The sequence below is a fragment of the Mauremys mutica genome, chromosome 2 (assembly GCF_020497125.1).
Source record: "Mauremys mutica isolate MM-2020 ecotype Southern chromosome 2, ASM2049712v1, whole genome shotgun sequence".
NCBI lineage: Eukaryota > Metazoa > Chordata > Testudines > Geoemydidae > Mauremys > Mauremys mutica.
In genome coordinates, this window is record NC_059073.1 from 113,601,445 (window position 1) to 113,615,252 (window position 13,808).

Sequence of the window (13,808 nt, forward strand, 5' to 3'; positions counted from 1 at the left end):
TATATCTGAGATGTGTAATTTTTTGGCAATGCAACTCAAATATCCTTTTTAAAATTATGCATTAGCTTTTAACTCAGATTCCAAAAGTAATAAAAATAATCACTTTCTCACATTTGATGTAAGAGCTCAGTGTGAAATGGTATGTAGCTGCAGCACTTTCTAGGATTAAAGCATTGCAAGCAAGCATAAATTTTACTTTTCCAGAACTACATTGCTAGGAAGCAAGACTGTATTGGTAGAGCCTATCAAACAGATATTCTTGAGCTAAATTTTCAAAGATTTTCTGTATAGACTAGCTCATTATGTACATCAGGCAAGAGAACAGTTGACATTTTTAATGGGATACATCAGGCAATAATATTAAGACAATATTAAAACAGATTGCAGATACACAATCTGATATTCTGGCCAACATCACAAAGATGGCAGAAACATTAGAAAGTTACGGAAAACTCTGGAGAACCTCTGGGTTTATTTTTAGTTCATAAGTCAAAACTGACTTCGCCAAACTGAAAAAAATCCACTTACTTTTCCAGAATGTTTCCTCCTCCCCACCCCAAACACTAGAAAAATATTGTGGAAAAATCCCAGTAAGTTTTATGAGGATGAGATTCACTTTATACTCATATTTATTGCTTCAAAAGTGTGCATATATTGTTCAAAATGAAAAGTTTGCAGTTTTGTAAGTAAAACAGATCACCAATTGAGTCCCCAGTCTACTAACTTGCTAGACCTACCACTCTTTTGTATTTGCCTTTGGTAAATGTATCATGAATCTGTTTGCTTTCTTAGGAACTATGCTATTATGAAATTTCAACCAAACAAATTTGAATGTTCTGAAATACTACTCTCATGTCGAGTGGGCTGGACAGAAATGCAGATCTCTTGCTTTCAATGATTTTGTTTCCACCATTTTTCTGTCACTTTGATGCAGTCTCCATAATTTTCTCTGTGTCTTGAATGACATTTGCAAAGTGGATCAAAGCATCCTGCAGGGTTTTTTTTTCCAGATCCAGAAGAAACAGAATTGAGTAGAAATACTTTTTTTTCCTGTATCTGTAACCATTCTTAGGTAAACTTCCATGTTCAACTGACCATCTTGCACTCATATCAATATGGTTTCTTTTAGTTCTTGTTTTAATTCCCCCCTCTCCTGCAGCTGCAACATGTAGTTTAAATCTGTAGGAACACATGGAGGGCAAAATGCTTCTATCATTTTCTTTAAATTGCTAAGTTGAGGGCTGTATTATAATAGTAGCGGTTTTCATTTGTTTTTAATAGATTGATTACCAGTTGATCTTTGCCATCTTTGTGTGCATAAAAACAAAAATTGCTCCTTAATTAACTGATGTGGCAAGCTGCTGAAAATACTGGTATAGGGACTTCTGAATTATTTTTATGGATACGTTTTGAATACAGCCATCAAAAATGTCTCCTCCCTTACAGAATCATTGATCTATCTTCTATTTCACTAGACAAAAAGTTTTACATTTGATTTTGAAGAATCAAAACAGAACTATTTTCTGCACCCTTTGGGACAATAGATTAACATGAATCCTTTTCTGCTACATACATCTTGATATGTAAAGTTTACTTTGGAGAGTTGTTTTAATTACTTCAGTCCATTCCATCTCACTTATTCATGTAAGCACTTCAAAGTGACATTTGAGCTAAAAAGAAAATTAGACCTCCTGGGGGAAAAAAAAGAGGCCACTGTGTCCTTCTTGGAGGAAAAAACAAAATGGTTTTTTTCCCAATCCTGTCAAATATTCTTCATAAATATACAATACATAATTTAGTGACTCTGTCCCAATGAGGCATCACAAAAGTGATCTGAAAGGCTTTATCTCGGACAACATCTGAGATGGTGCCCTCTCTGTTGCAATTGGTATCACTAGGACCTGACTCAGGGAATGCAGCTCCCTGCACCACATAAGCTGTTAACTTTTCCTGCCACAGCAGGGATGATGCAGCATCTTCTGGATTTTATCTTGGATTGTGATAAGCAAGTGATGGGAAATATTTTTTTTTTTTAAATTGCAGAGAAACAATCTATAACTTGTCTAAACACACACTGTATGTTATGAATTTCAAGTTGCAAACAATATTTTGTATGTACTTGTTTGTAAACACACTTCAGCTTAGCTTTCAACTTAATGGCAATATGTTGAACTGCTGCACTGTGACTTTTTACTTTGTCACAGGAGCATTTGTTCATTGGTTCCCACTTACTAGTTACATAGTCTCTCTCTCACTCACACACACACACACACACACACACAGTTAATTCATGCTTACCATTCATATGTGACTCATGCAATTTCTCTCTCTTTTTTTTTTTTAATTACTCTTTCATTGCTACCTACTCTTTCCCTGAAAACAAAATAGTGAAATGTCAGTTGTGCCTGCTGGCACTGTACTATAGAACTTGATGTTCTTCTTTAAGTATGTGTCCCTCTATAGATATGCACGCATCTGATGCGTGAGAAATCAGGCTATTTTGAATAGCAGTATCTGTCAGGGCCACAAATGCACCACGTGCCTCCTTGGGTTTCCATGTGAGCATATAAAGGGTGGAGTGGCCACAACTCTCCCTCAGTTACCTCTTACTGCCTGTGGCAGGGAGAAGGAAAAGTAAGAGTGTGTATGTGTAGAAACATTTCATTTCCCTCATTTGTTAATTCTTTTAATTTGGACATTCCGAACAAAGACTAGGCGACGCTGTGTGCAGTGGGGCAAGCCACTTTGTACACATGCACCCTGAGTGTCCTTGTGTCCTGCACCAAACACACAAAAGGGTAGTTTGGGCCATCTGCCACTCAGTTTCCTCCCCACTGAAGAATGCTGGGTGGTTACGGACTTTTAGGTAGAAGGGATGGAGGGCGAGTCATGAAATCTGCATATAGAAAACATGTGAAAGAACTCCAGTTACTAAATAGGTAAGTAACTCCTTTTTTTCAGCAATGCTGCAGGGACTGCCTGAGCTCTGGTGGACTGAGCTCAGAAGTAAGAGGATCCACCTTAGCCAACTCAAAGCAGGTTCTCACACAGTTAGATATCCATCTCAACAGTGTCTGAGGTGAGCTGGGTTTGCCTTTCATCCACTTCAGGATGGAAAAGTCTGGGTGCAGATCAAAGTCAATCTGAAATGTACTGGGAGGGACCACAGCTTTGTCAGGAGATGACTAGGACAGCGGAACCCAATAAATTAACTGAATTAGATAGGATATCCCTGGTAAATCCACAGGTTGGAGGGAAATCTAAAGTGTCTGTTGCTCAGAAGCAGCCTGGGTGACGGAGTGTAACATTACTCAGGGTACAATCTGGACTTATGGACAGCTGTGTCCCCTCAATTCTCCAACCTGGGGTGCCTTTTACCCTGCTTTGCTCTGAAAACCACCATTCCTGGTCTGCTTGCGCACAGCCTTCTGCATGTAAATCACTCCCTGCTATACTGTATGCGTGCTATAGCCAGCCACTCACAAATTACATTACAGGGCCACACCAACAAACTCCCAGTCCCACACTTTCCCCCAGACGTGCGCCTTGTACTGCCCTCCTAGACAATACAAGCTCATATAAAATCCATCATTTATTAACAGAAAAATGATATGCACAAATCTTATCTTATTTCCCCAAACACTTCAATCCAAACACACAAGGTTAGAAAAAACACAAGAAATTGACTACAGAAATATTTTAATTAACTACAAGTAATGAGGCATACAATTCAGGATTACAAAGAAATAAAAGGTAAAATGCAACTAACACCTAATTTAACAAGTCAAGTCAATACTAAGCAAAGGTCTCTCTCCCCACATGTTCCAGCAATCTTACTAGCTGAACCTCTGAGTCAGAATCTAACTTCTGCATCCCCTCCCCCCATGGCTTCCTTTCTTCTTCGGGTGTTGATAATGCCATGGGTAGAGAGCAATGCAGAGATTATCTGGGGCATCTGTCCTCTCTTCTTAAAGCCCTTTCTCTAGCACAAGAATCATCTCCAGCTGATGTTCAGAAAGTCTGTGGGGCCAGGAACCTTAAGTTTCTTTTGTCAAAATGTAGCTTTTTTTGCCCACACCCTGTCTCCTGCCCAAGACTGGCCACTTACTCAGGTGTTGCTCTATTTGAACTTGTTGACACCTGGCTGAGCCAAAAAACAATTTTGTCTCTGTGGAACTTGTTTGTGACTGCCCTCCAGAACACGTTGGAATATGTCTTTGTAATATTATACAATGGAATTTATATCTTTACATACAATGTTGCCACACATTTAACCAGGACAATAATGATCAGCAAATCAAGTATGCTTTGTACAAAATTTAACACGGTTTTGTAAAAGGGGTGAACAGAGGGGTATAGATGGTCACATTGAGCTATAGATCAAAAAGCTCTACAAGGCAGAGGTCTGTCCAAGTAATCCTCCCTTCCATGAGGGATCGATGGCCCCCAATAAGCCACACAGGTATTGAGGGTAAGTGCCCGGTGGCCATGGACAGGAACCAAGGTCTGTGCCCAGCTCAGTGAACACCACATCTGTTGAGAGACCAATCTCTAGATCAGGCGTCGGCAACTTTTCAGAAGTGGTGTGCCGAGTCTTCATTCATTCACTCTAATTTAAGGTTTCGTGTGTCAGTAATACATTTTAAAATTCTTAGAAGGTCTCTTTCTATAAGTCTATAATATATAACTAAACTATTGTTGTATGTAAAGTAAATAAGGTTTTTAAAACGTTTAAGAAGCTTCATTTAAAATTAAATAAAATGCAGAGCCTCCCGGACCAGTGGCCAGGACCTGGGCGGTGTGAGTGCCACTAAATATCAGCTCGTGTGCCGCCTTCGGCACCCATGCCATAGGTTGCCTACCCCTGCTCTAGATCCACTATCTAAGACAGGAGATGGTTGCAAGGTCAACCAGCCTCTCCTGTGTCATTGTCGAGCATAGATGTGTTTTCATTAACTTCAGCTTGGAGAAGCTGCATTCTCCACTGGCAACTGTTACAGGAAGTGTTAGAAGTATGTGCAGACCAACAAAAGCATTTGGAAAGAGGGTGATCACCTTATTTGTGCACATATATTCCAGAACAGCCTTTGGAGTTGATCCTTCTGAAATGTATCTTGAAAGGGCTTTCAGTTCATCACCTAAATCACTCGCATCAATATCACGCATGTCATCATGTGTAAACACTGTCTCTAGTGCCCTGCACTGCTGGTGTAGGGTCTTCAGGTATAGTGAGGAGTTTTGGAATATCATACAACATCACAAATATACTGCTGTGTTCTCTGAGCTGCATGAAATGTTCTTCAACTGACTGTATTGCACAATCTAGCACCTGGTTAAAGAATTCAACTTTGAATTGTTGTTTGGGGGTCTCTGATGGGATTATCCCGTGCCTCGTAACAAAAATGTCGTCTTCTTCGGTGACTGTTGTATTCTTGAATGGATGGGAAAATAGCTTCAGTGTCAAGTTCCTCTGCCAACTTCTGTGCACTCTTTAGAAAGTTTTGAAATCACTCATCTGCCTGCCCTGGTCTTACCAGTCAAACTTTTTGGCCTGAGGACCACATTGGGTTTTGGAAATTGTATGGAGGGCCGGTTAGGGGAGGCTTTGCCTCCCCAAATAGCCAGGCGTGGCCCGGCCCCTGCCCCTTATTTCCCTCACCCCCACTTCTCCCCCCCACCCCCCCCGACAATCCACCCTGGGACTCCTGCCCCATCCACGCCCCCAGGACCCCTGCCCCATCCACACACCCCCACTCTCTGTCTTCTAACCACCCCGGAAACCCCCATACCACCCCATCCAACCCTCCGCTCCCTGATGGCCCCCTGGAATCCCTAACACCCATTCAACCCCTACCCCGTTCCCTGCCCTCTGATCACCCTGATCCCTATACACACCCCCGCCCCCTGACCACCACCCCGAACTCCTCTGCCCTCTATCGAACCCCCCCTGCTCCCTGTCTCCACCTCCCCACTCCCTGTCTCCACCCCCCCACTCCCTCCGGTTACATCCATTTGAGATGGCGATATGGATGTTGTAGCTGCCAGGTCACCTGCACTCTGACTAACTGGAAGATCAGGCATCTTCTCACCACTCAACCTCACTGGGGCCGGAAGGCTCACCATGAACATTTGTTTATGCATCTCAGGAGAGCTCCTTCCTGCTTACACAGAAAAGCTTCCTTTGCTTGCTTTCTTTTTCTGAATGCTGCCCCAGAGGGGCATTTTCTTCTTTCACTCATGACTGCTGTTCTGTGCCAGCTATAGTGGCTCTCAACACTCAGTTGAAGGGGACAAATAAGCAGGCAGGTAGCAGGGCCTGAGTGAGGGAAGATATCAACATCTTAAGGGCCTAACTGGCTCCTACTACTTCAGTTGACTGCCTGTTCTCCTCAAGTGGGTTCAGGGGAGTGGTGTCAGTCACTGGAAGGTGCTGAGGGATCACTGCACGCCGACGACAAAGTGCCCAGTGGCGATTATGCTCGGCGCACCGGAGTAGGAGCCAGTGCCTACTCCATGAAAAGGGCCCAAAGTCTAATGTATCTCTATTTTTTCGTCCTGGGTTTGAAGGACCTGCAGATTTTACAGCAGTCGCTGTTATGGGATTCGCCCAGGCAGTGGAGACAGTCGGCGAGCAGGTCACTTCTGGGCATCGAATACCTACAAGACTCACACGATTTAAACCTTGGGGCCCGGAGCATAATCTGGCCCGAACTCTAACTAGCTAAACTAGAACTTTTAATGGACTAACTGAAACAGGTACTATTGAACAAGACGAGATTTGGGACGAGCTGCAGCAAAGCTGGAGCAAGTAGTTCTGATGCACCAGTACGTGGCAGGTAAACAAACTAGCCCGGCCTGCCAGGGTGCTTAACCTGGGGAGCCACGTGCCAGAGGTTGCTGACCCCTGGTGTCCACCATATTGAGAGATATTAGAGAAACAATTAAGCCTAATAAAAGTACCAAAGCTCATGACTGAGCAAATTAAAAATCAGACTCTGCACAGTGTCTATTTAAGCATATTATGGTTACAGAAGATATGCCTAGCCATAAAACAAAGAATAAAGCAGGAAAACGAGAAAAAACAGAAAGGTTAAATAAAAAGGTAAAAGCTTATTCAAGCCAAAAGAGACTCTTTAGAAAATGAAAAGCCAACCCTAATGAAGCCCAAAAAAAGGATAATCTACAGCACAAAATATAAGACGGCTATTAAGAAGTGGAGGAGGGAAACCGATGGACAAATAGCCAAAGTCAAAAACAAGCAAGAAATTCTTTAAGTACATCAGAAACAAGAAGTCTGTGAGAGAATTACAAATCTATCTTGAAAACAAATTTCACTTTGAGTCTATTATGTTTAAAAACAATTTACCCCTTAGTTAAATGGATCTGTCTCTTTAAAATGTCCCCAGAAAAAAAATAGTCCTGCCAAGGATTACAGTAATGTTAAATGCTCAGCTCCTAAAAAAGATTACCCTACCAATAATAAACCCAGAATTTTAGATTTGTTCTAATCAAGAATAGCTTCCTTCCTTCATCTTTCTGTTGGCTCTGTTCTTAAAAGCATGTATGGGCCTTTGAGAGAACAAGAAGCCTACTTGTTTTTCAAAGAACTTCAAGTGCAACAAACAGTCCTGTCAATTTCAAACCCCATGAAATTAATATGTTTGAAACCAGATAAGGAACAGCACAACATGCACACATGTTCCTAACTGCAGGAAATGTAGAGACTGTGCTCCAAATTTTGTTGTTGTTCGGTCACTCAGCCTAGCAGCTGTGACACGATATTTAATTGTATGTGTTATATTAGCCTCGCCTGATTTTGGAAAATAGTGAACTATAAAAAAAAATTTTAAATAGAAATGTGCAAATCAATTAAGTGTGTGATTGTTAGACCTACCAACATTTGGAACCGTTAGTACAAGATTAATGTGAGCAAAACCTTTGAAGTTTTCTTATTCCTGACACTGATACTGCCTTGTCATCTGAAATTTACCTACTGATTCCATTAGTGACCAAATCTCAAGCAATTAACGCAACACAAATTAACTAGATTAAAAAAATTAGCCACAATTAATCGCAGTTTTAATTGCGCTGTTTAATAACAGAATACCAATTTAAAACTATAAATATTTTTGGCAGTTTTCTACATTTCTCAAAAACAATGTAAAATTTGAGAGCCTGCAAGTCCACTCAGTCCTACTTCTTGTTTAGCCAATCGCTCGGAGAAAACAAGTTTGTTTACATTTATGGGAGATAATGCTGCTCGTTTCTTATTTATAATGTCACCTAAAAGCGAGAACAGGCATTTGTATGACACCATTGTAGCTGAGGTTGCAAGATATTTATGTGCCAGATATTATTTGACGCTGAACATTCATATGCCCCTTCATACTTCGACCACCATTCCAGAGGACATGCTTCCAAACTGATGACACTTGTTAAAAAAAAATGCGTTAATTAAATTTCTGACAACTCCTTGGGGGAGAATTGTATGTCTCCTGCTCCATGGTTTTACCCACATTCTGCCATATATTTCTTGTTATGGCAGTCTTGGATGACAAACCAGCACATGTTGTTCAATTTAAGAACACTTCCACTACAGACATGAAAAACCGCAGAGATTTTTAGAGGTTTCTAAAGATAGCTACAGCACTCAACCCAATATTTAAGAATTGGAAGTGCCTTCCAAAATCTGAGATGGATGAGCTGTGGAACATGCTCTCATCAGTCTTATAAGAGGAACACTCCGATGTGGAAAGTACAGAACCCGAACCACCAAAAAAGAAAATCAACTGTCTGTTGGTGGCTTCTGACTCAAATGAACATGCATCACTTGTGCACTGCTTTGGGTCGTTATTGAGCAGAACCCTCATCAGCATGGAAACATGTCCTCTGGAATGGTGGTCAAAGTTTTACATTTTGTTCTTGAGTGCAGTTACGTAAAAAAAATTCTACATTTGTAAGTTGCACTTTCACTACAGTAATTGTATGAGGTGAAATTAAATATGCTATTTTAATCTTTTTTACAGTGAAAATACTTGTAATTAAAAATAATATAAAGAGAGCACTGTACACTTTGTACTGTGTTGTAACTGAAATCAGTATATTTTAAAATGTAGAAAACATCCAAAAATATTTAAATAAATGGTATTCATTATTAACAGTGCATTTAAAATTGCAATTAATCATGACTATTTTTTCATCTCGCGATTGTCATTAATTTTTTTAATCATTTGACAGCCCTAGAAAAGTGATGCTCTTGTTCTTAAGGCACTGGTCTGGGAATCAGAAGATCTGGACTCAGTTCCCGACTCTACCACAGATTTCCTGTGACACCTTGGACAAGTCACTTAGCCAATTTGTGACTCAGTTCCCCATCTATTTAATGGAAATAATGAAGCTTCTTTTCTCCCACCCTCGTCTTTTTCTATTTAGGCTTCAATCCTGCAAACACCTACATGTATGCTTAGCTTTACTATCACGAGTAAGGTTCCGTTTTTGTCATGGAGGTCACAGAAGACACGGATTCCGTGACTTCTGCAGCGACCCATGTGGCTGGCCCAGGAGCTGCATGAGCAGCTCGGGCAGCCCTTGCACCAGTCATCTTCTGCCGCTGGGGCAGTCTCAGGCCACTCCCCCACCTCCAAGCAGTAGGAGTTTGCGGGTGTGGGGGGGCAGGCGGCAGCTCAGGGCTGGGGATTGGGGTGGTGCTTACCTGTGGTTTTATTCATATTTAACTAGAAGACTTTTTAGTCACTCTCTTCACAAAAACACAAAGATCCAGCAAGTGATTAGTCCATTTCTAGTGTCTTTTTTTGCTTTTTTAAGAGACTCTGCACACTCCTACTTATTGCTACAAGTGGAACACTCTAGGACAGTGCATGTAAAACAGTGACAAGTGAGCAGTAGTGGCAGCAAAGGCTAATTTGGGAAGAGCATTTATTAGAGGCAGAGGTAGAAGGTGGATTAGAGAAAAAAGTAGTTCTACTTTGTAGATTAGAAAGTATGAAAAATACAGGTATGGGATAAACAAGAACTTTTTTTAAAATGACAGTTAATTGAATGTTTTCTTAGTGCCTTTATTCTTATTGCTTGTGGCAAGCAACAACTGAAATTCAGAGGAATCATTTTACCCACATCTGAACACTAATTATACACTGATGTTTTTCCAAATGCATACTCTGCATACTTCACTAACAGCAAAACAAATATGTTAAATGACCCTATTGTAGATCATATGTCAACTGCCATAGATAACCCTGACATTTACAAATTATTTGACAACAAAATGGACCACATCCTATGATAAGGAAAAGCACCAAGATCATTTTACATTGAGAATTAAAGATTTATAAACTAATGGCTTGATAGTTATTTTTATGTTACCATTCATAGCATTTGTAGTTTAGTTACCTTTTTGTTTTCTTGTAGTTTTCCAGCTGTAGTGCCTGCATATGTTTGTACCTTTCCAACTCACACTGTCCACATAGGTCTTCAAGATGCAACAGATGATTTTCCATTTCCTTAAAGTTTACCTCTAGCTCGGCTGCAAGAAAAACAAGTAAGTATTAGCCAAGCTTCATATATATGAAAGAAAAACATTTTTCCCAGTGAACCAGAGGCAAGTATTAAAATTGCTTAATATGGTAAAATTATGCACACATTTGCATTTATCCACTTTTTCTGGGTTAAATTCCAGTCCAAGTAAGCAAGAAAGGCACAACAGACTCTTATGAATAGGTATTATAAACATGATCCAGTTGCCCCTTGTGGTCAGATACCAGGCTGCTGTACTGGATTCAACCTTTGGATTCCATGTGCTTTTAATCCTACTGACACTTAGCAGCACCTACACCAGAGGTGGGCAAACTACGGCCCGCAGGATCCTCCTGCCCAGCCCCATAGCTCCTGCCCCCAGACACTAATCCCCTCCCCCACAGCCTCAGCTCACTGCGCCGCTGGTGCAATACTCTGGGCAGCGGGGCTGTGAGTTCTTGCCAGGTAATGCAGCTGCAGAGCCCAGGCCTGACCCAGTGCTCTGTGCTGCACGGTAGCGTGGCTGACTCCAGCCAGGCGGCACGGCTGCCTGTCCTAGTCCACTGGGCGACGCGTCTGTAGCGCCACCAGCCACCGGTGCTCCAGGCGGCATGGTAAGGGAGTAGGGGGGGTTGGATAGAAGGCAGGGGAGTTCAGGGTGGTGGTGTGGATAGGGGTCGGGGCTGTCAGAGAGCGGGGAACAGAGGGGTTGAATGGGGGCAGAGGTCCTGAGGGAGCAGTCAGGAATGAAAGGAGGGGTTGGATGGGGCAGCAGGGGTTCCAGGGGCGGTCAGGGAGAAGGGGTAGTTGGATGGGGCAGGGGTCCCCCGGGGGCAGTCAGGAATGAGAAGAGGGATTGGATGGGGCGGCGGGGGGGCAGTCAGGGGCCGGAGTTCCAGGGGCGGTCAGGGAAGGGGAGTGGTGGATGAGGCAGGAGTTCCAGGCGGGCCATCAGGGGGCGAGAAGCAGGAGGGGTTGGATAGGGGCTGGGGCCAGGCCACACCTTGCTGTCTGGGGAGGCGCAGCCTCTGCTAACCAGCCCTCCATACAATTTTGGAAACCCTCAGGCCAAAAAGTTTGCCTGCCCCTGATCTACACACTGCCTTAGTCCAGCCTTTCATGCACGCTCCCAGCATCCAGATTCTTGGGATGTGGTACTCCACAGCCCACATGACCATGCCCCTGCCCCAAGACTGTGCTGCCCCTCCAAAGACTCCCCAGTAGTTTAAGCATGCCCTACCAGAGCTCCACTGCATGGGCACTCCTATTTACAGTTTAGCTCATTGTGGACCTTGTGACAGCTAAACCAAGTAGAATGCACAGACTTGGCAAAGAAACTTCTAAACCAGAGTTTACTTATTAGACAAAACACAGAAGTTACAAATCCATCCCACTCTATCTACTCAGTCTTCTCTTCTCTTCCTGTTCAACAGATGGCCCATGACAGCCACAGACTCAAGAAGCTCTGGCCCCTTTTGTTAGGTGACCTCCCAGGCAACTTCAAAACCAGCCAGTTCAGCCTGGGGTTCCAAAGTGAGAAAATGAATTCCTCTGGATTCCAGCAAGCCTAATGTACTAAGGTGGACTCATTTGAATGAAGGACGATGAAGGTTGAAGACTCTTGCTGGCTTTCCCATTGCTAGCCCCCGCACTGCAAGCCCCTCTGTGAGGTGAAGGGATTTCTTCTAACACCTCCTGGGTGTCCCAGCCCAGGCTGAAGGCTACACAGCAGAAGTGAAGATATAGTATAGGTTACAATCAAAATGAAGTTCACAGAACAGAATGGAGTTTGGAGATAGCATGTGTCTGTATCAGTTTGCCACAGTGGGTAAACTGGCCACTGACCAGTCCTCCCAATCCTGGAGATGAAGAATCCTATATGTGATGGGAGATGAGGACAGAGACTACTCAAGCAGCATTGAACTCCAGCAACCTAATGCAGATCCTAACCATTTTTCCCCCTTTGCTCTGGGATCTCTGAGGGCTGGAGTAACCCTCATGCAACAACAACAAACAGGGAAGAGTGCAGAGAAGTGGTTCAAAGGTGAAATCTCCCTGTGTTTTGGATGCTCAGCAGAAAGGATCATCAGGCTGAAAAAGCATCCCTGTCATCTTGTCTGGCTGATAGCTTCATTTTGGCTGTGTTAAGCTGGGGACTATCTTGGGCTATACAAGCTTTTCAATTTTCTTAGCTGTCACTCAGCCAGAAATTGCAAATCCCAATGCCCACTAAGAGAGCAGGGAGCTACCATTTCACAAACAACTCACAAGCTTTCCATATATGGCAGCCAGACTCTGTGGAATTCAGCACTGTTTCAGCCCCTCACCAGAGCGCATGGGAGGGCAGCTGCTGGCTCTACACAGCAGCCTCAGAAAATGAATCTCAGGAGTCACCTAAGCATCTTTCAAGCACTGCTGAGCTACTGATGTTTTCCACACTGCAGATGTTACTAGGACCAGGAATTGATAACTTTTGAAAGAAAGCAGTTTTCTTTACATTACTTGTTTGTATGTACATTAGTTTTTGACTCTTGCTTGATTAGGAAGATAATTTTAAAAAATTGAATGCGTGTTTCCTGGAAAAATGTTTTCACTTAGTCCTAAAAGATTAATATTGTTGAATGTTTGTCTACCACACGCCACGCTAATACATCTCTATGCTTCACAAATCCTGGTGTATGCTTTTAAATTATGTACACCTCTACCTCGATATAACGCTGTCCTTGGGAGCCAAAAAAAATCTGACCGCGTTATAGGTGAAACCGCATTATATCGAACTTGCTTTGATCCACTGGAGTGCGCAGCCCCCCCCCCAGAGCACTGCTTTACTGTGTTATATCCGAATTCGTGTTTCATCGAGGTAGAGGTGTAGTTTGAAACTGTATTTATGTGCATCTGTAGGCTCCATCAATGAGCTCTGACAGTAATACACCTCAAAATGAAAAAAAAATTAGAAATAAAAAACAGTATTTATGTAGGGCAGTCTTTTGTGAAGCATACACTGTACCACCCTGCAGCAGCACCCCTGGGAACAGGGTGAAGGAGGGGACTGCATACAGGCCTCTCAGTTGTTCTCTGGAGCCTCAGCTTTCGTTTCACAAAGAAGTCAGTCTCTAGTTGTTATGGTTGCAAAGAAAACCATGAAAACATGACCCAAGTGTCAATGACTCCTGTCTCAGTCTACAAACCGCCTCAAACAATAGCTCTGAAGTGTCAACTGCTCTATTCATTTCCATAGCTTCTAACTCAAATGTCAATGATAGTACTGTAAAAGT

The 13,808-nt window shown here is 42.6% G+C and overlaps 1 protein-coding gene across 4 annotated transcripts in view; it reads right to left on the reverse strand.

The window, feature by feature from the left end:
* Nucleotides 1–13,808, reverse strand: part of DTNBP1 (dystrobrevin binding protein 1) — a 147,761-nt gene that overhangs the window by 92,844 nt on the left and 41,109 nt on the right. For all 4 annotated transcript variants that reach the window (XM_045005899.1, XM_045005900.1, XM_045005902.1 and 1 more), the window contains exon 6: nucleotides 10,411–10,543. In XM_045005899.1, the coding sequence (XP_044861834.1) occupies nucleotides 10,411–10,543 (133 nt within the window). The remainder of the gene's footprint in view (nucleotides 1–10,410; nucleotides 10,544–13,808) is intronic.